Source organism: Giraffa tippelskirchi, chromosome 4 (assembly GCF_054371585.1).
Source record: "Giraffa tippelskirchi isolate mGirTip1 chromosome 4, T2T-mGirTip1v1.2.pri, whole genome shotgun sequence".
In the NCBI taxonomy this organism is placed as follows: Eukaryota; Metazoa; Chordata; class Mammalia; order Artiodactyla; family Giraffidae; genus Giraffa; species Giraffa tippelskirchi.
In genome coordinates, this window is record NC_137278.1 from 58,520,486 (window position 1) to 58,539,104 (window position 18,619).

The 18,619-nt window shown below is 46.0% G+C and overlaps 1 protein-coding gene and 1 long non-coding RNA gene across 49 annotated transcripts in view; both read left to right on the top strand.

Annotated features, from left to right (window-relative positions):
• Nucleotides 1–17,239, top strand: part of CCDC138 (coiled-coil domain containing 138) — a 30,476-nt gene extending 13,237 nt beyond the window's left edge. For 42 of the 48 annotated variants that reach the window (XM_081592994.1, XM_081592968.1, XM_081592969.1 and 39 more), the window contains 6 exons: nt 1,422–1,586; nt 4,678–4,794; nt 7,945–8,137; nt 10,001–10,177; nt 15,053–15,191; nt 16,707–17,239. In XM_081592994.1, the coding sequence (XP_081449120.1) occupies nt 1,422–1,586; nt 4,678–4,794; nt 7,945–8,137; nt 10,001–10,177; nt 15,053–15,191; nt 16,707–16,872 (957 nt within the window). In that variant the 3' untranslated portion in view covers nt 16,873–17,239. The remainder of the gene's footprint in view (nt 1–1,421; nt 1,587–4,677; nt 4,795–7,944; nt 8,138–10,000; nt 10,178–15,052; nt 15,192–16,706) is intronic. The other 6 variants (XM_081592974.1, XM_081592971.1, XM_081592972.1 and 3 more) reach the window with 2 other exon arrangements.
• On the top strand, nt 10,433–13,219 carry LOC145546364 (uncharacterized). Its single transcript, XR_014082789.1, has 2 exons — nt 10,433–10,592; nt 10,681–13,219. It is a non-coding gene; the product is annotated as an uncharacterized LOC145546364 (long non-coding RNA).
• Nucleotides 17,240–18,619: the final 1,380 nt, after the last annotated feature.

The window sequence follows — 18,619 nt, forward strand, 5'->3', positions numbered from 1 at the left end:
AGGTCCGTCTAGTCAAGGCTATGGTTTTTCCAGTGGTCATGTATGGATGTGAGAGTTGGACTATAAAGAAAGCTGAGCACCAAAGAATTGATGCTTTTGAACTGTGGTTTTGGAGAAGACTCTTGAGAATCCCTTGGACTGCAAGGAGGTCCAACCAGTCCATCCTAAAGGAGATCAGTCCTGGGTGTTCATTGGAAGGACTGATGCTGAAGCTGAAACTCCAATACTTTGGCCACCTCTTGCGAAGAGCTGGCTCATTTGAAAAGACCCTGATGCTGGGAAAGATTGAGGGCAGGAGGAGAAGGGGATGACAGAGGATGAGATGGTTGGATGGGATCATCAACTTGACGGACATGGGTTTGGGTGGACTCCAGAAGTTGGTGATGGACAGGGATGCCTGGCGTGCTGCGGTTCATGGGGTTGGAAAGAGTTGGACACGACTGAGCGACTGAACTGAACTGAACCCCTTTTTCCTGCTACATAGTTTCCACGTTTTATTAAAGAGGATGCTAGTAGTGAAAATTTTTTTTAATTAAAAAAAACTAAAGTAGAAAAAGTGGAGATTCATACTCAGGTACTCAAGATGATTGTAGTTTTCATCAAAATTCCTATTTGAAGAAAGTTGAAAAAGTTAAAGATTACTCTTGTTCAGAATAATGTAACTTTGTTTTCCTTCATCTGTTTCTGTTTTTGTGGATTGCTGTCTGCTGAACTATGCCTTTTTTATTACTTTGCTCTTGTACTTCTCTGTCTAAAGTTAAATCTGGCATAGTTCCCTAAGGCACACGTGTGATAAATGTCGACTTAAAATGATTAAAAGTGGTTTGAAGGAACATAGAAGTCAGTTGAATTGAATTTATACTGGTTTTTTATGGCATTTGGTTCTTATTTTCTTCCCATTTGTGTAGACTCTCAAAGAACAGGGTTTCCAGGAAAAATTTTTCATATCCGTTTTATAGAATGGTACAGTGTAAAGAAAAACAGCTTTTGGGGGAGGAAGATAAGAAGTTCCATGGTGGAAATTATTTAGCTTTTAAAACCTTTAAATTTGTTAAAATCTTAGGTATGGTGGTTCATGCCCTGAAATAAGGCCAGTTTTGCTTTTCTTCATTATCAAACTTGGATAAAGAATTTTAATGAAAATTCTCTCTCTTGGTAATAAGGTACAGTTCTTTCAGTGTCCTTATTGTGGTGGGTTTCCCCTCTTCTGTCAGCCAGCATTTAACATGTGTCTGATGTTAACTGGCAAGGTTTGATTTGGCATTTTTTCCATTTGGAGAAGCTTTGCAATCCAATGCATGTTTTATGGAAGCAGTTTAGATAAATTATTCCATAATCACTTAACAAATGTAAAACTTGCCTTTGAAGTTTTAGCAAGCTGTGAGTTGAAATAAATGCTTGGTTTAATTTTTTGCTTATAGGTATCACCTAATGGACAAGTTTATGAACTTTTAACTGTCTTCATGGACTGGATTTCAGATCTTCACCTTAGCAAATTGAAAAATGAGGAATCTGGAATGGATGGTGAAAAGCCACTACCCACATTTGCTTCTCAAAGAAGTGATATTCAGGAGAAGTGTGTGAAGGTTTGTTTTTAATTTGAAATAACATGACTCAGTAGAGACATAAAGAGTGAAAAAAGGAAGCTTGTGGTATATTTTTCAGGAGAAAAAATATTGAAAGTATTTTTGATAGAAAGTTGGTCATACCAAGAGTCTGTTGTAAAAAGACTCATTTTACACTTAATCCACATGAATTCCTATATGTATTTTTATAATGTGATGGGAATTTCCTTTTAAAAGAAGACCAGAAATTAAAAACCTACTCCAAAAAATGGCAAAATAATTATATTTTAGAGTTAGGCAGGTAATCAGTGATATGAACAATTCCTGATAATGCATCTTTTTAGGATTCACATCTCAGTAAAATAATTTTATTTTGCCTTTTGTTATGAAAGAACAAACAGTATTTTCAAGAGGCTTCTCATTATCAAAGACAAATGACCATTTTCTTAAATTACAAACATTAATTTGGATATTGATACTCATGATTTCCAGTTAGTATAAATTGTTACTAGAGGTTGACTGTTGCATTCTACAAGAAATACATTAAAAACTCTGAAGAGTGGATATCTGAGGTTGTTTAACTTAAAGAATTATTACATACAGGACATGGTTTCATTTTAGGATGTTATTTCCAGTTTCCATCCTTACCTAAAAAGTTTCTTCTGAATCTCTTTTGTGCTGTGCAGGATAATGGCCCTGGAGATATTCATAACCTAAGCCCTTGAGCCTGTGGATGTTATATCACTTTGCCAAAGTGAATTAAAGTTACTTATCCACTGACCCCCAAGTGGAGATTGTTGTTCAGTCACTCAGTTGTGTCCAACTCTTTGTAACCCCATGGACTGCAGCACACCAGGCTTGCCTGTCCATCACCACCTCCCAGCGCTCGCTCAAACTCATCTCCATTGAGTTGGTGATGTCATCCAGCCATCTCGTCTTCTGTTGTCCCCTTCTCCTCCTGCCTTCCATCTTTCCCAGCATCATGGTCTTTTCTAATGAGTCAGCTCTTTGCATCAGGTGGCCTAAGTGTTGGAGCTTTGGTTAAAGTGGTGATTAACCCAGGGTGATCCAGGTGGGTCCAGTAACCACAGAGCACTTCAGACCAGACACAAGAGGCTACTGCAGAGTAGGTCAGAGACTCACTCACCCTCAGCAGCCATGAAGGTGGAGAAGGAGGGAGGAGGGTCATAACCAGGCTGGGGTGACCTCCTGCTAACAGCTGGCTGAGACTCACTCACCCTCAGCAGCCGTGAAGGCAGAGAAGGAGAGAGGAGGGTCTTAACCAGGCCGGGGTGACCGCCTGCTAACAGCTGGCTGACCAGGGAACCACACCTCCAGCCACAGCCCGAGGGAGCGCCAGGTTCTTGTCATCCTCGAATAAGGGTTACTATTTATTAACTTGTTCTACATATACACCTTTGAACTGAAATATTAATCATTCAGTCGTGTCAGACTCTTTGTGACCCTTTGGACTGCAGCCCACTAGTCTTCTCCATCCAAGGGATTTTCCAGGCAAGAATACTGGAGTGCGTTGCCATTTCCTCCTCCAGAAGATCTTCCCAAGCCAGGAATCGAACCCTGGTCTCCTGTGTCTCCTACATTGCAGGCAGATTCTTTACTCAGTAAGCCATTGGGGAAGCCAGTACAAAAGTATGCAACTTTGCATACTTGGGACTTAGTGGAACTTAGTGATGGATCCCGTACTTTTGCGGGGTCTCAGGGTTGGCTCCCAGCTCTTGATTTTGCACTGGGATGCATGTTGGCAGCATTCACTCCAGGTGGGAAACCCACAAGATCTGGGTTTGCACCTCTGCCCTCTGGCTGGATAGTTTTAGGCAGCCGAGCTGGAGACTAGTGTGCTTGTGTCTGGTGGGCATTGCCATGGGGATGGAGCTCTGCAGAGACGCCTGAACTGGGTGTAGATGCGGGAGGCGTGAGTCCTAACTGGCTGATCCTGAGTTGAGGAGCTCCAGTACCCACGACCAGGTGACTGAGGACCAGCCAGTAGGGCGCCCTGAAAGTGAGCAGACAGGTGGGAGGAGCTAGGTCTTAAAAATCAAAGAGTCGGTATCAGGGGTTGGGGTCGAGGAATAGAGGCAGGTGGTGCGTGGAGAGCATGTCCCAGAGCTGTTGTCAGAGGTCTGGTGTGTCTTTATTATCATGTCTGTGGTCCAATTGCATATGATTTTACATCCTTGCTTTTATTACTTTTACTTAATTTTTATCATTAATATTTTCTGTTCATCATCTCTAGTCCACTGAGTAAGCTATTCACTTGACCTAGCTGTTTCCCTTTGTTAGGCCGTTAAGTCACTTCCATTTTTTTCGAATCAGTGTAACAGTATTTTTGTATGTGAGCTTTTGGAAGGTTTTATTTTAGGTAATTTTCTTAGGCTGTTGTAGCAGAAGTGGGATTATTTCCTCTCAGAAGTGGGATTATTTCCTCAAAGGCTTAGAGTATATCTCTGTGGTCTTAAACTTTCAACAAAATAACATACTGTTGAGTCAACGTTCATATTTATCTTTTTTTAAAATGTGTACTATTTTTACAAATTAACATTAAAATGTTTATGAAAGACATATAAAGAGGAAAGTGAACATCTTTCCAGTTACTGAAATCTCACTGTTAATACTTTTTAAAAACATCTTTACTTATCTCTCTCAATATAAACTCAATACAGACGTATTTTATATAAATGGGATCTTATTACACTTTTGCAACCTGCTTTTATCACCTCAGACTATGCCATGGCAACAAAGATGTCATTATCAGTTAATGGTTATACATGTACCAGAAGTTTATGCTGTAATCCATGGAATTACAAAGAGTCAGACACAACTTAGCACCAGAACAACAACAAAAGATTCAGATGTGTGTTTATATAGGTTAATCTTAAAATCCTAGGTGTGCTATTGGTGGGTCAAGGAAATGTATGTATAATGTCTCAAATGTGTGTTTCCTTATTGTATTGCATTTAATTTTAAAGTAGAGATTTTTTTTTGTTAGAGAACTCTTCTTTTCTTTTGGAAAAATAATTTTTGGAAAACTGTGATAATTAATTTCAGATGTCTGAAAACTGTGTGTTTATATTTTCCATCATTTCATCTTTAGCTTTTGCCTCTGATGACAGAGCAGCTGCAGTGGTTGCCCTTTGTGAATGCCAGGCTTCACGAGCCTTTCGTGAAGTTTATCTACTGGTCTCTAAGGCAGCTCGATGCCGGGACTCAGGTAACTGTGAATCAGAGTCTATCTGCAGGGAAAGCTGTGTTCAGTACTGCGTGGCTCCCGGCCTTGCTCTGTCTCAGGCTTCCGTGTGCATTCTCTTCACGTCGCAGGACTTTTCCTGCCTCCCTTGCTTCGTTCACCACTTGCTCTTCTTTCCCCTTCTCTGTCCTCTTTCTCAGTACAGTGGGTTATTGTTTGTGAGCTTCAGAATTGTGTAATAAGGAGTTTCACTGTGTTAGGTTATTGTTGAAACTAACTGCTTCCCCCCGCCCCGTTATTTAATTTATGGTTTCTCATATTCTTGAAGGTAATAGAAATTGACCTTTTGTGCTTATGTCAATAAACACACACTAGCTAAATGGAACTATGATTGTTAGGATAAGCTAATCAAAGAGGGAGAGTTACTCCAGCGTCACGTAAATGAAGGGCGTGTGTTACCAGCTCATGTAGGGTTATTTAATCCAAATGTGAGGTGCGTGTGTACCTGTTTGTGCTGTGAATTATAGTAGGTTTGTAAAATTTTATTTCCCCAATTAGTATTGATACATCTGATACAGGTTTCGTTCAGTTAAAAATGGGGAAGAAACACAGCATTGCTGGGGTAGTTTCCTCTTGGCCCCATGGCCCTTAGGATGAGGGGGCTAAGCTGCTCCATGCAGGACTGATGGTTATGTAGCCAGATGGCTGAGGTTTAGGGAAATACCTTTCCTGAGGAAATCCTAAATATTTTGCCATCATGGTAAACAAGTGAGTGCGTGAGCACGTGTGTGGGGGAGCATGTGCACATGTGCACCCACACACATAATATCATCTGAATGTATTGGTGGTAAGTTTGTCTCACAAAAGAAAGTTACATAAAATGATCACATCTGTTCAAAGTCACTGTGACTTTGCTGTTTGTGTGATGGTTTCTGAGAAAGGTTGGCTGAATTCTTGCTTTCAGCCATCAAAGGCTAGACTCAGCATTGAGTGAGACTTTGTCTTCCTTCTGGAATAGTCTTCTCATTCTTCCTGAGACGGTCCGTGCTGCCCTGGCTCCAGTGTGGACTCGGCTGCTCCGTATGCTCTGAGGTGGGGCTGCCAGCTGCACGGCTTTCTGCTGAGAAGTATTGCTCTCACCCGCGCGTTGCTAAACACTTACTGATGGCTTTTTAATAATCTAGTTTTAATAGTTGTCTAGGTGCAAGTACATAAGTTAAGATTTTTATTTTGAGGTAATTAGAGATTCTCTGAGGTCATAAGAAATAATGGATACATTGTGTCCATCTCCCGAAGGTGACGCAGTGCAGAACAGGTGCGGTGTCACTGCCAGGGGGCGGTCAGGTGACAGAAGAGTCCCGTCTCCCTCCAGAGTCGCACGTTGCTCTTCTCATATGTAGACGTCACGTTTTAGAGCGGCATTGAGCAGGGAGATTTCCCAGGTACCCTGCCCTACACCTGCACCACCCCCCCCCATCAGCATCCCTGCCAGACGGAATCTTCTTCACAGTCAACGTCGTGTGTGGATGTGCCATCATCCCCCAGTATCTTGGCGGTGTGTGTTCTGTGGGTTTTGACAAACATATTGGAGCCTGTAACCATTGTTACACTATCACACAGTATAGTTTGATATAAAATTTGATGCAAAGAATTAAAATTTGATACAAAAAAAATAACTTGTCCTAAAAATCCTCTGTGCTGTGCCTGTCCTCCCCCACCGCACTTGGTCCATTTACTGCCCGGGTAGTTCTGCCTTTTCCAGAACGTCACGGAGCTGGGGTGACACAGTGCGTGCCCTTTTAACATGGGCTTCTTCCACATGCTGCTGCTGCTGCTGCTAAGTCGCTTCAGTTGTGTCCGACTCTGTGCGACCCCATAGACGGCAGCCCACCAGGCTCCGCCGTCCCTGGGATTCTCCAGGCAAGAATACTGGAATGGGTTGCCATTTCCTTCTCCAGTGCATAAAAGGGAAAAGTGAAAGTGAAGTCGCTCAGTCGTGTCTGACTCTGAGCGACCCCATGGACTGTAGCCTACCAGGCTCCTTCGTCCATGGGATTTTCCAGGCAAGAGTACTGGAGTGGGGTGCCATTGCCTTCTCCTCTTCCACATAGTCGTATGTAATAAGGCTCCTCCATGCCTTTCCATGGCCTAATAGCTCTTTTCAACTCTGAATACTGTTCCACTGTCTGGATGGACCTCTGTTTATCCATCACCTACTGACAGACGTGTTGGTTGCTTCTAAGGTTTGGCAACTCTGAGTAGAGTTGCTGTCATACCCACAGGTAGGTTTTTGTGTGGATGTAAGTTTTCAGCTCCTTTAGGAGCTGAAATATCAGGGAGCATGGTTATTGACTAAGAGGATACTTTGTTTAAGAAACTGAAGCCTGTCTTTTGAGTGGCTGCAGTCTCTGGGCCCCCAGCAGTGCTGAGGGTACCTGTTACCCCATGGACTGACCAGCATTCAGTGTTGTCGGGGTTTGGGGCTTCAGCCCTCCCCGTAGTGTGAGGTGTTACCCTGATGACATGTGTGGTGCTGCTTCTTGTGTCTGCCTGACATCTGTGTGTCGTCTTGGCTGCTGTGTCCGGGTCATCTGTGTGTTTTTAATTGGGCTGTGTTCTCTTACTGCTGAGTCTCTAGAACTCTATCAGTATGTGGATAACAGTCTTTCGGGTGTGTCTTTTACATGTTTTCTCCCCCGTCTCTGGCTTATCCTCTTATTCTCTTGACAGTGCTTTCACAGAGCAGGAGGTTTTGATTTTAATGAAGTCCAGCTTATCAGTTATTTTTGACAGATCGTGCGGTGGGTGTTATATCTGCAGGTGATCACATACCTGAGGTGTTGTCGTGTCTTCCTGGAGACCTCACCCTCCGTCACTACGTGGTGCCCCTCCTCTCCCTGGTAACTGCCTGCTCTGAAGCCTGTTTGAGGTTGAGAACTGCTCCAGCCTCTCGGTCACTGTCAGCGTGGTGTGTGTTCTTTGTCCATTCCCTTTTCATTTGTGTGTGTCTGCAAAGTGGGTTTCCGTACTCGGCTTTTCAATCCTGTGTGTTTTCAGCTTCATTGAATTTTTTTTAGTTACCTTATTTTTAGTTCATATATTTGATTGTAGTATTTAAAATATCTATTTCCTGACCATGGAGAAGTGTACCGAGAGAGTTCATATTTTTAACAGCACTCAACCATGACAACCACACTGAGGAGGTTGGGTGAAGACATATTCAGGGGAGTGGTGACGAAGGGTGTGCAGGACGCGGCCTTAGAACACTCAGTGGAGAGTCGACCGAGGACAGCTGCCTTCTTCAAGAGCACCAGCTTGCCCCTGAGATTCGTGTCCACTTTAATCGTCCTCAAGACAGTCACTCAAGGTATGCCTTCAGATTGTCCACAGTGAAGCAGTTCTTACAGAGTTACACATTTTACTTTTTCAGAATGGACTAGTGTGCTGTTTCGTGCTGGGGGCCCAGTAACTCCTAGAACGACTGTAGTTGCTGAAGTTGAGAAGGTCAGTGGTGGGCTGGCTTGTTGCCCTCCAGGGCCTTTACTGATGCACCTGGATCCTGTGTCCATGGCAGCCTTTGCTGCTACCCCCCTCACAGAACCCACACAGCACAGAGAGTGTACCTTTACGGATCCACTGGGACAACGCTTGGTGGACCGGAGCCCGGGAGCCAATGAGGCCCAGCACTTATTGCTGTGAATAGAGTTTAGTTGCACACATGTATGTTAATCTGCCTCCCGTGGCCTCTGACTGCTTTTCCTCATAACAGCAGAGCTCAGCAGCTAGCGACAGAGAGCCTGCCTACCAGACAGTGCCTCTGTCTGCTCTCTTCTCCCTTGTGGTATGGTCCCCAGAGTTGTATCTGAAGGGGTAGTGGCTGTCTGAGATGTGTGTGAGAAGCCCAGCCCAGAGTTCACCATGTGCCAACGTACATGGTCCCATCATCAGAGACACAGTGATGTTCATTGCTGGTAATGCAAATGGGAAGAAGAGATAAGCAGGAAGGATTCGGTGCCTCCTCCCCCACTCTGTGCAGTCCGGTATTGGACACGCTGTGCCCGGCGCTGGCCTCAAACACGTGGGGATGGACATGGAAGCAAATAGTGAAAACTGGTGACTTGAGGATGGTCCGTGCAGGTCTGACAGTCAGGGACACTGGCAGAGAGAGGTGCTGGCTGCCATGTGCTGTGGGCTGAATGTTTGTCCCTCTCGCAGTTCACATGGGGACCCTACTCCCAGGGAGGTGGTGTCAGGAGACTGGCCTTCGGGAGGTGCTCGGGTCGTGGGGGTGGCACCCTGATGAACGAGACCCCACAGAGCTTATGACTAGAGTGTTAACTATTCTGATCATCACTGGTAAGGAACGATAATGAGTGAAGAAAGAGATATTGTTCATGTAAGCAAAGCCGAATCTGTGAAATGCGGACCTTGCTCTAACATGGTGTCAGTAAAACCTCATCCACTGTGAAAGATAACAGGACGTAAGTACAGAGTTTGTAAGTAATGGTGAGTGCCTACGTCAGGGAAGGGTTATCGCTGGAGTGTCAGGGCAGAAATCAAGGACTTCTGTTCTTCACGAGCGTCTGCATAGACATGATCCTGGTGTGGGTTTGACACTTTGTGTTAACTCTTCATGCACTATCTGCATATTATCTGACCTCAGGTCCATCCTGAGGTCAGGATGGTCAGGCCCCCCGGCCATTCCTCCTGGCAGAGGCGTCACAGGCAACCCAACCAAGCTCAGGTCAGTCTCCTGAGCTCTGGGAGTAGCTCCCATTTGGCCTTGATCTGGAGGCAGAAACCCTCATTTTTAAAAAGTTACATTTTGAAACAGGTCAATGGGAGCAGCAGTAGCAAGAAACCTCCTCTCAGAAGCAGCTGTCGAGGTGGTGATGGTGATGCTGCTCACAGGTGTTGGCAGGCAGTAGTCATGATCAGACTGCTGAATATTGGCTGTTTTCCTTGATATAAAGAAGGAGTGGTGTTCATTGTAATTTCAGTGTTAAACAGGGAATTGCTGAGTGGAGTTTACCCTGTCGTAATGTACTGTCTCCTCTATTTCAGTCCTAACAGCTGAGTGAGGGGCAATGTCTGAATTCAGCCCGTCTCGTCTGGTCCTTTGGTTTCTCGTTTTCTCTCGTGTTTGCGGCCGCATTGGGGTCCCCTTCCTGCCATGTCTGTGACCTGATGGACTAACGATGCGGTCATTGTCTGGTGCCCTGTCTTTCAGCTGACTTCCTGGCGCAGGCATTCGACTCACTGTGTCTGGACCTGCAGGTGGACGAGGGGAAGAGCCTGTTCCTGCAGCTGCAGGCGGTGCCGGTAGTGCTGAGCCACCTGAAGCTCTCCAGCCGGGGGCTGCTGCCCAGCGTGATGGACAGCCTGCTGCAAATGACCGTGGAATCCAGTGAGTGTCATGTGTAGTAACGGAAGGGAGAGGGGGAGTCCAGAGTGTCGTGCCCAGTGAGGGCAGTGGTGAGAGTCTGTTCTCAGCATGCAGCTGTGCTGTGTACGGCACAGCTGGGTCACAGGGTCAGCAGTGCCATTCAGAGTTCTAGAGCCTCACCCTTGGTCCGCATGTCCACCAGCTTCCCCAGGGGCCTCAGTATGAAGACTCGCTCGTTTTCCAGCCCTTTCTCTGTTCCTCATGCCTGTTGTCCAGCAGAGCAGCCATGTCCCCTGGTGGCTGGGAGGACCCCACCTGCAGGGCACATGGGGACCCGGCCTCCTCCCGTGAGACCCCCGCAGCCTCCCTGTGTCTCTGATGCTCGAGTGCGTGAAGCAGTGTGGTCAGTGGGGTTTTCCTCTCGGCGATGGCCCTGGTGAGTGAGACAAGCTCTTACTCACTGGTGGGAGCTCTTCCCCAGCCCAGCCGGAATTCTGATGGGCTTCGCCTGCCTTGTTCTTCAGAGCCCAAGGAAACCCCTCAACTTGTGGGACGCTGCCATTTTGCTTCAGTGATTCTTTCCACTCTCAGTTTTTCATCTTCCGTGCACGGCACTTATACCTTGAGAACGTGGAACCACAGCCAGGAAGCCCACGCTCTGTGTGAGAGCCAGCGAGCAAGGGCCGGTCCCTGGTGGCCAGTTGTCCCTCCAACCTCCCTGGATGTGGTCTGTGTGCCTGGTTCCCTGCAGCGGCCCTGCAAGGAGGCCCTGGGGAGAGCTGAGGCCTGGCAGGTCAGCTGGCTTGTCCTGGACCCACGGCTGGGCCAAGGCAGACCTCGGACTTGAACCCAGGGCTGTGGGTTGAGGAGGGGCTCTGCCACACACTCCCTACCCTGGGCTGCTTCCTCCTGCCCCAGGGGGACAGCCTCCTCTGACCAAGTTTATTCATGTTCATCTCTTGACTGTCACTGTTAAAAGATCAGACTGCCCGCTGGGGTCTAACTCTTAACTACTGAGGGGTGATGGTGACGTGGTAGCTCTTGATTGACTGATGTCAGGTCTACAGCAGCAGTGCAAAATTAGTAACTGAGACACAGAAACTCAAGGTTACTTTTTGAAGTAGGTGAATTTCCAGTGAGTTTCACAGGATTTTTTTAAATAAGAAAAACAAAACTCCTATCAGGTGTAAATGTTTGTTCATCAGAGACAAAGCCATCTGAGTGTCTGACAGACGAAGTCACTGTGTAGCCAGAGAGCAACGTGGTACAGCCTCAGAATATTGGGGGTGTCCACAGCACCCATGCAGGAGACCATGTCTGGTTCCTCAGGCACTGCCCAGCGCCTCTGTCCCAGCTGCCCTCACCCTCTCTCGCTCTTCCTGTCCTATGGAGTAAACAACTGCTCCTGAGGCTGCTCTCTGGGAGCTGTGCTGACAGAGAGATCGGACCCAGGAGACCGGAAGTGGTGTAACTTTGAGGGTCGCTGACTGAGGTGTGTGTATTTGTTGGATGCATTTTCCATTTTTAGCATAAACCCAATGCCTGGTTCTAGCCAACAAAGTTTGTCGAAGGGATAAATGAATCATAGATCAAAATACAGCAAATACTTCTCTACTGTTGGTTTTGTTTTGTTTTTTTTTAGGTTTGAGGTGGGAAACTCATATCACCGTATTGTTTAGTTGCTCAGTCGTGTCTGACTCGTTGTGACCCTATGGATTGTATCCTGCCAGGCTCCTCTGTCCATGGGATTCTCCAGGCAAGAATACTGGAGTGGGTTGCCATTCCCTTTTCCAGGGGATCTTCTCAACCCAGGGATTGAACCCACATCTCCTGCACCACAAGTAGATTCTTTACTTCTGAGCCACTGGGAAAGCCCTCTTTTACCATGTAACTGTTGAGGAAGAATTGTTGGAAAAGAAATCCTAATAGCACTGGTCTGCAGCTCTTGAGCCTTCGTGGCCTGTGTATGTAGTGCTGTGGTTTGGGCCTCGGGTCTGCCGCTTTGCTGAACAGGGCCTCCTCAGTGACCGTCTGGGGCTCTGGACCCAAGGGCCTGGGAGGAGCTGCCAGGGGCTAAGCTATGCCTGGTGGTGTCCACCTGGGGGTCAGTGTAGAAATGGCCTGAGACTGGGAGGTGACTCCACAGTTGTTTCATGTCTGTTAAATCCCAGAGTAATTTGAAACATTGGGCATGTATTCTGTATGTTTGTTTTATTTCGTCTTCTAGCGTTTTTAGCAGCTTTGTAAAATGGTAAACTGAGACACATTGTAACTTGAAAAGTTTATTTGAGCAAATGACGTTTCCAGTGGGGCTTGGTGGGGCCTCAGGCAGAGGTTTTTGTGGACCAGACTCAGAAGTAGAGAAACTTTGTGATTGTCTGTCTACACTGTAGTGCTCACCTTAGCTGGCTGTTAGATTCATCATTCTGGAGTCTCGTGTCTCAGATTCAAGCTGAGTTCTAGTTTGTCTCGTGGGCTGTGACTGGGGGACCTGAGCCACCCAGTCTGGTGGCCACCTTGTTTCATGACTGTTGTCACGTATTTGGGTGAAGGTGGTGGGTTCCTGGTGCTGTGTTGGAAGTTTGAGAAGACCGGTCTTTGGCACAGACGTGGAGAAGCGGTAGGAGCTCTGTGTGTCTGTCCAGGGCCCCCTGTCCATCCGTTGCAGGTCTTCTTTGCCATCCCACCCTACCTCCCCCCCAAGCGTGAGAAGTACCGGGCACTGTGGGCAGAGTTCTCTGAAAGCTGCTGGGCTGCACCTCCAGGAGTGAACGGAGGTCTGTGCGTTGCTCTGCCTGAGTGTGTGTTGTGTGCACAGTGTTGTTTTTAGATTGAGGGCTTCTGATTATATGTTTTGCGCATGAATATAAATCAGACAATAACTGAGCAGTGTACTTCTAGAAGATTACTCTGTAGTTTCTTTTTTCCTTCCTGTCAGTGCTGAAAGCTGTCACTCACTTAGCTGGGCTTAGCTGTGTAAGAGCATGAGTTTCACTTTCTCTTGAAGAACTTTCCTTTTCTTGTCAGACGTAGTTTAAATAAAATGATATAAGTTTGTATTTGTATTATTAGTTTATTCTCTTTTGTGCTTCAGAAACCATCTTGTGCTACCATTTAACACCTGAACGGAACAATGTATTTGAATATGTTTCTCAGACCTTGTTTTTCTTTTTTAAATAAAGTTTATTTTTATTATAAAAGTAATAGAAGTTGGGAAACTGGCCAAAAACCCAAAAGTCCTACTGTCCAAAAATATGTACATTCACAAGCCTATTGTGAATTGTGCTTTTGCAAGTACTTCTTTTTTTTTTTTTTTTTAAACATACTGAAGGTGTGTGGAAACCTTGCCTTGAACGGATCTTCTGTCACCATTTTTCCAGCAGCATTTGCTCCCTTCACATCTCTCTGTCACATTTTGGTCATTCTCATGGTGTTTCAAACCTTTTCATTATTACTGTGTTTGTTACAGTGATCTGTGACCAGTGGTCTTGATGTTACTCTTGTCATGGTTTGGGGCAGGAGGAGTGGGGGTAGGGGCGGGCCATGAACTTAATAACGTTATGTGTGTTCTGCCTGCATCACTGACTGCAGTTCCCCCGTCTCTTTCCTGGGGCCTTCCTGCTCCCTGAGACACAATATTGAAATTAGGCTAATTAATACCCCTACAGTGGCCTCAGAGAGTTCATGTGAGAGGAAGAGTATTCCTCTCTCACTTAAAATGGAAAGCTAGACATGATTAAAGTCAGTGAGAAAGGTGGGTCAAAAGCAAAGACAGGCCTACAGCTGGGGTTCTTCCACTAAGCTATTAGCCAAGCTGTGAATGCAAAGGAAAAGTCCTGAAGGAAATTAAAAGTGCTGCTTAGTGAACACACGAATGACAAGAGAGCGACACAGCTTTACTGTTGATGTGGAGAAAGTCTTCGTGTCTGGACAGAAGATCAGCCCAGCCACAGCACTCCCTAAAGACAACATCTAATCCAGGGCAGGGCTAGATTCACAGTGCTCCATGAAGCCACAGGTGCTTGTCCAGAGAGTTGGCTGAGAGAATTCATGAAGGTAATTTAAAGAAATAAGGCTGAAAGGACGTTATGCTCAGTGTAATAAGACAGACACAGAAGGGCAGATCCTCTGTGACTTCACACATGTGAGGGCCCTTGTGTCGTCCGATGTAGAGACAGGTAGGAATGGGGCACAGAACCTGGGGGTTAGTGACTCATGGGACAGAGTCAGCTGGGGAAGATGAGCAGCTCTGGGGTGCATGGGGTGGTGTTTGCACAACAGCATGTGTGCACTTAACACTAGCAAACACTACACTTTTCCAGGTGGTTACAGTAGTACATGTAATCTTATGCATATTTAACCACAATTTGAAAATTAATGAATTTTTATTGCTCAAAAAAATTCAAGCAAGGAAGACTGTAGAAAGCATAAGTCTTTTCAAAAAAATTTTATTAAAATCTTCAATCTTTTCTTTTATGAATCTTTTCCCACTTTTATGCTAAAAGTTCTTCCTTATTCACTGGTTATGCAAGTTGTCATTAACATGTAAATGAAATTCTTAAATTTAAGATGTTTTAAAAAATTACCACCCCAACAGAGTTTCTTCTTATTATTAAATACTGCTAAAGCAGTATTTAAACAGCCTCCTCTTACGGACTTCATTCTCAATTCTGCTTATTGGAAGAATCTGATGTCTGAAGAGTGGAGCTCCCTGATGTCATTACCTTCAGTTTGCTTGCTCAACAAGAGCCAGTAGAGATTTTAATTCTTCCAATGATGGTATTTTCCCCACAGTGTAAGAGTGGAAGGAATGGAAACCCTAACAGGAGAGTTGATAACTGCACCCCCCAGGTGCTGGTCCCCTGCCCCCTGCCCCCAACACCGCCTGTCTTGCAGGTGCCCTGCAGCCCTTCCTGGAGGCCTGCAGCTGCACGCTCTTCTTCCGGACCTGCTCCGTGCTGCTCCGGGCCCCGAAGCTCGACCTCCACGTCCTAGAGAAGCTCAGTATCATCCTGCAGAAACTTTCCAAGATCAAGTAAGGATTTCTGATTTCTGACCTTTCTCATCAGAAACTAGCTCACTGTGATCATTTAGATTTCTGCTTCCTGCACTGGCTCCGCTGTGATTATTGAATCAGAGTTTCCAGCAAGCATGTGGTGTGTTAATAATGCTGGTCTCAGGCCACACACTTAGTGACAGAGTGAACCCTGGACCAGCTTCCTGCAGGCTGGCGCGCTGTGATCACAGGTGAAGACAAGGGGCAGATGAAGGTGTGTTGTGCTGGTGCTTACTGTGGATGCACTGGGTCAGGGGTGAGAAGGAAGCAGGCAGAAAAGACTGTGACCAGTGCCGGCCACAAACAGTCATGGACGCACTGCTGCACTGGTTTGATTTCATTGCCATAAGTCAGGGCTTTCTTTTTGTATTTCTTCTTTCCCTGATGCAAGCATTTGTATTTAAATTATTTTTTTTTAAAAAAAGGACATAGACTTTAAGCTATATTTTCCCTGAATCTCGTATACTCTAGTGTTTCTTTTGAGGGAAATCTGAACATCTGTGTGTTGTGTTTTTATGACGTGACCTGTTGGTTTGGGTCAGTAAACACAACGCACCCTGAAGTTACCTGTGGTTGTGTGACCACAGGTCAGCCTGTCCTGCCTGGTGTCGCACACGATGCCACACTGGAGTAAATTATTTGTTGTCACGTTGTGACCTCACCCTCAGTTCAACAAGTTTAGCTCCGGTGTCATTCAGGCTTGTCAGTTGATTGTCTTCCTTTTCTCTCAGGCTGACTGGCCGTGACTGTCTTGGTTTATAATCAGTGAATTTTCCAGGAGGCCTGTGGTCCTTCACCATCTGTGGTGCCCTGAGGCTGCAGGGGTGTTTCATTCCTCTGAGTTCCTGCTCCTGGAATTGGTGGAGGTGTAGTTCCCATGTGGCTGTGTCCTGGGCCAGAGCTTTGTAGTTTGTGTTCGTTTCAGGCATAAAGAATTGAAACAAAGCTTGAATGTGGGACTGGGAATCATTGATGTGCAAGCCAGCCTTAGAGTAAACCTGTAAATCCACAGAGATGGAGACCCTGGATGTGAGGTGGATGGTTATAAAGTTTACCATAGAGGGAAATAGATGTGGACAAGGAAGTAAGAAATACGTTACCAGATACAAGTCTAACTTACTGAAAGTGAGGTTGCTGACTGGTTGCTCTGCAGAGAACAGTGGCCAGGAGCTAAGTCAAGAGGTCAGCTAATGGTCCGCTCCATGAAGAAGCTGACATACCTGAGACATGGTGGTCGGGTACTTGACTCTGGCTGGCTGAAGGCAAGCCCGCTTTGGTAGTGACTATGGTGCAGGCTCCAGGGTGATGAATTGTCCTCTTTTCTCCTTGAATACTTTTCCATGTTAGGCCGGTTTCACAGATTGTGTCTTGTCTGTCTCGGCATGTGAATCCTCTAGTTACCTATTTCCTCCGCTATGTATGAAACGGTGCCATTCACACGTAAGGCTCTCTCCCTGTTCTTGAGTGTGAGATAAGATGCTCCCTCTCTTGCAGGAGTAATAAGAAGCTCTTTGAACTCTTCACAATCCACCTGATGCTTCAGGAGATACAGAGGACGACACATCCGGAGCATGCCTTTCTCTGCATCAACCTCAACTCCACTCTGTTCAATTTGGGTCTAACGAAGTGCAACTCCCTGGCCGCCAGCATGAACCCTTAGACTGGTCATTACTGTTTACAGATACTGCGTGCGTGCTGCTGCTTTTCAGATTGTAAAAATCAGCAAAGTAACTAAACGTCTACCGAGTAAATTACATATGAGTAGCATCATTTATCATGAAAAATAGAAAAAAAAAATGTTTTCCTTAAATTTTTTTTTTTTTTAAGTTTTTTAAAACTTTTAAAATGAAACCCGTGGAAGCTGCAGCAAGTTTGGACTTTTTCCGTTTTGCTCAGGTGGTGCTCATGTACACAGTGGAACTTTCAGAGCAAATGACACTGGGGTTACTCTTTATAAAAATGTTTTGGGAAAATTCTTAAAATTATGTGATTATTTGGAATAAAATTGGTGTTTGTGTGAGAAGACAGTTAGGTCATATTGTTCCATTTTCTTAACACGTGAAGAGCTCCGCCTTCCATAAGCAGAAGCACGTACATCTGAGCTGGCATGGGCCCAGCACCGGGCACCTCGCTGCTGTCAGAGAGGAGGGGTGTGGCCGGGGTCCAGGTGAGATGGCGCTCGGGGCACAGGACAGAGAGTGGACACACAGAGGAAATCAGAAATTATACTCCTCAGCATAAATTTCATCCTGGGATCTGGAGACCTGGGCCTTTTCAAGAGAATATAAGAAGCTGTGTTGTTTGTGAAGCAGAAATCCATACAGAGAGCAGGCTAACGTGATGTGGAGGCTTTATAGGAACTTGAAAACGCAGAAGCAAAAATGAGCATCCTTCGTCAATGCTACAGGAGGTGGAGTCAATGCTACAGGAGGTAGAGTTGGTGCTGGGGGCAGGCAGACAGCGTGGGGCTGGCGCTTCTAAAGGGGCCAAGTTCTAGGCTGCAGCCGAGTGGAGATGGAAGGCACCTGTCCCCACTGGGGGGACCGTGAGGAGGGGGCTGTGTGCATACACAGTGTTGATGGAGGGAGGAGGGCAGACAGAAGCCCCTGCCTGCAGGAGAGGAGACCTGCTGGAGGTTGATAGGGAGCCACCCCTCTGGCTCTGGGGGGCGGGATCTCTCATCTGAGGATTTACGCCTGGTGGACATGCCTGTTGTCAGTGAAGACAGTGGAAAAATGTTTTCAGATTTGCAGGTGTTCAGAAGTTACAACACTTACCCACTGTTCCTGAGAAGAGAAGCTGCACAGATTATTCTAACCAATTTAGAATTGAGTTTACTGAATCAACATGATACCAAAAGACTGCAGTGAACACTGAAATCACTTAAATATAGGTAGGTTTAAATCATTGTAGTTCGTGTATAAAATGAAGCGAAATGTTAAACTTCTTGGAAGGGTAAACAACAGGGAGAGCAGTGGTTGAGAGTGTGTGCATGAGACGCAACTAGCCAGCATCAGGAGCAGCAGCTGTGGGGACTGGGGTCAAGGTGGGGAGGGCGAAGCAAGTGAGGGGTGCTTCACTGAGTCTTCATCAGAGATGGAGTTGAACATTCCATTTCAGTGGTAATTTTGACAAAAGAGGGCTTCCCTGATAACTCAGTTGGTAAAGAATCCGCCTGCAATGCAGGAGACCCTGGTTCGATTCCTGGGTCGGGAAGATCCACTCGAGAAGGGTTAGGCTACCCACTCCAGTATTCTTGGGCTTCCCTTGTGGCTCAGCTGGTAAAGACTCTGCCTGCAATGCGGGAGACTTGGATTCAATACCTGGGTTGGGAAGATATCCTGGAGGAGGGAAAGACTACCCACTCCAGAATTCTGGCCTGGAGAATTCCATAGACTGTATAGTCC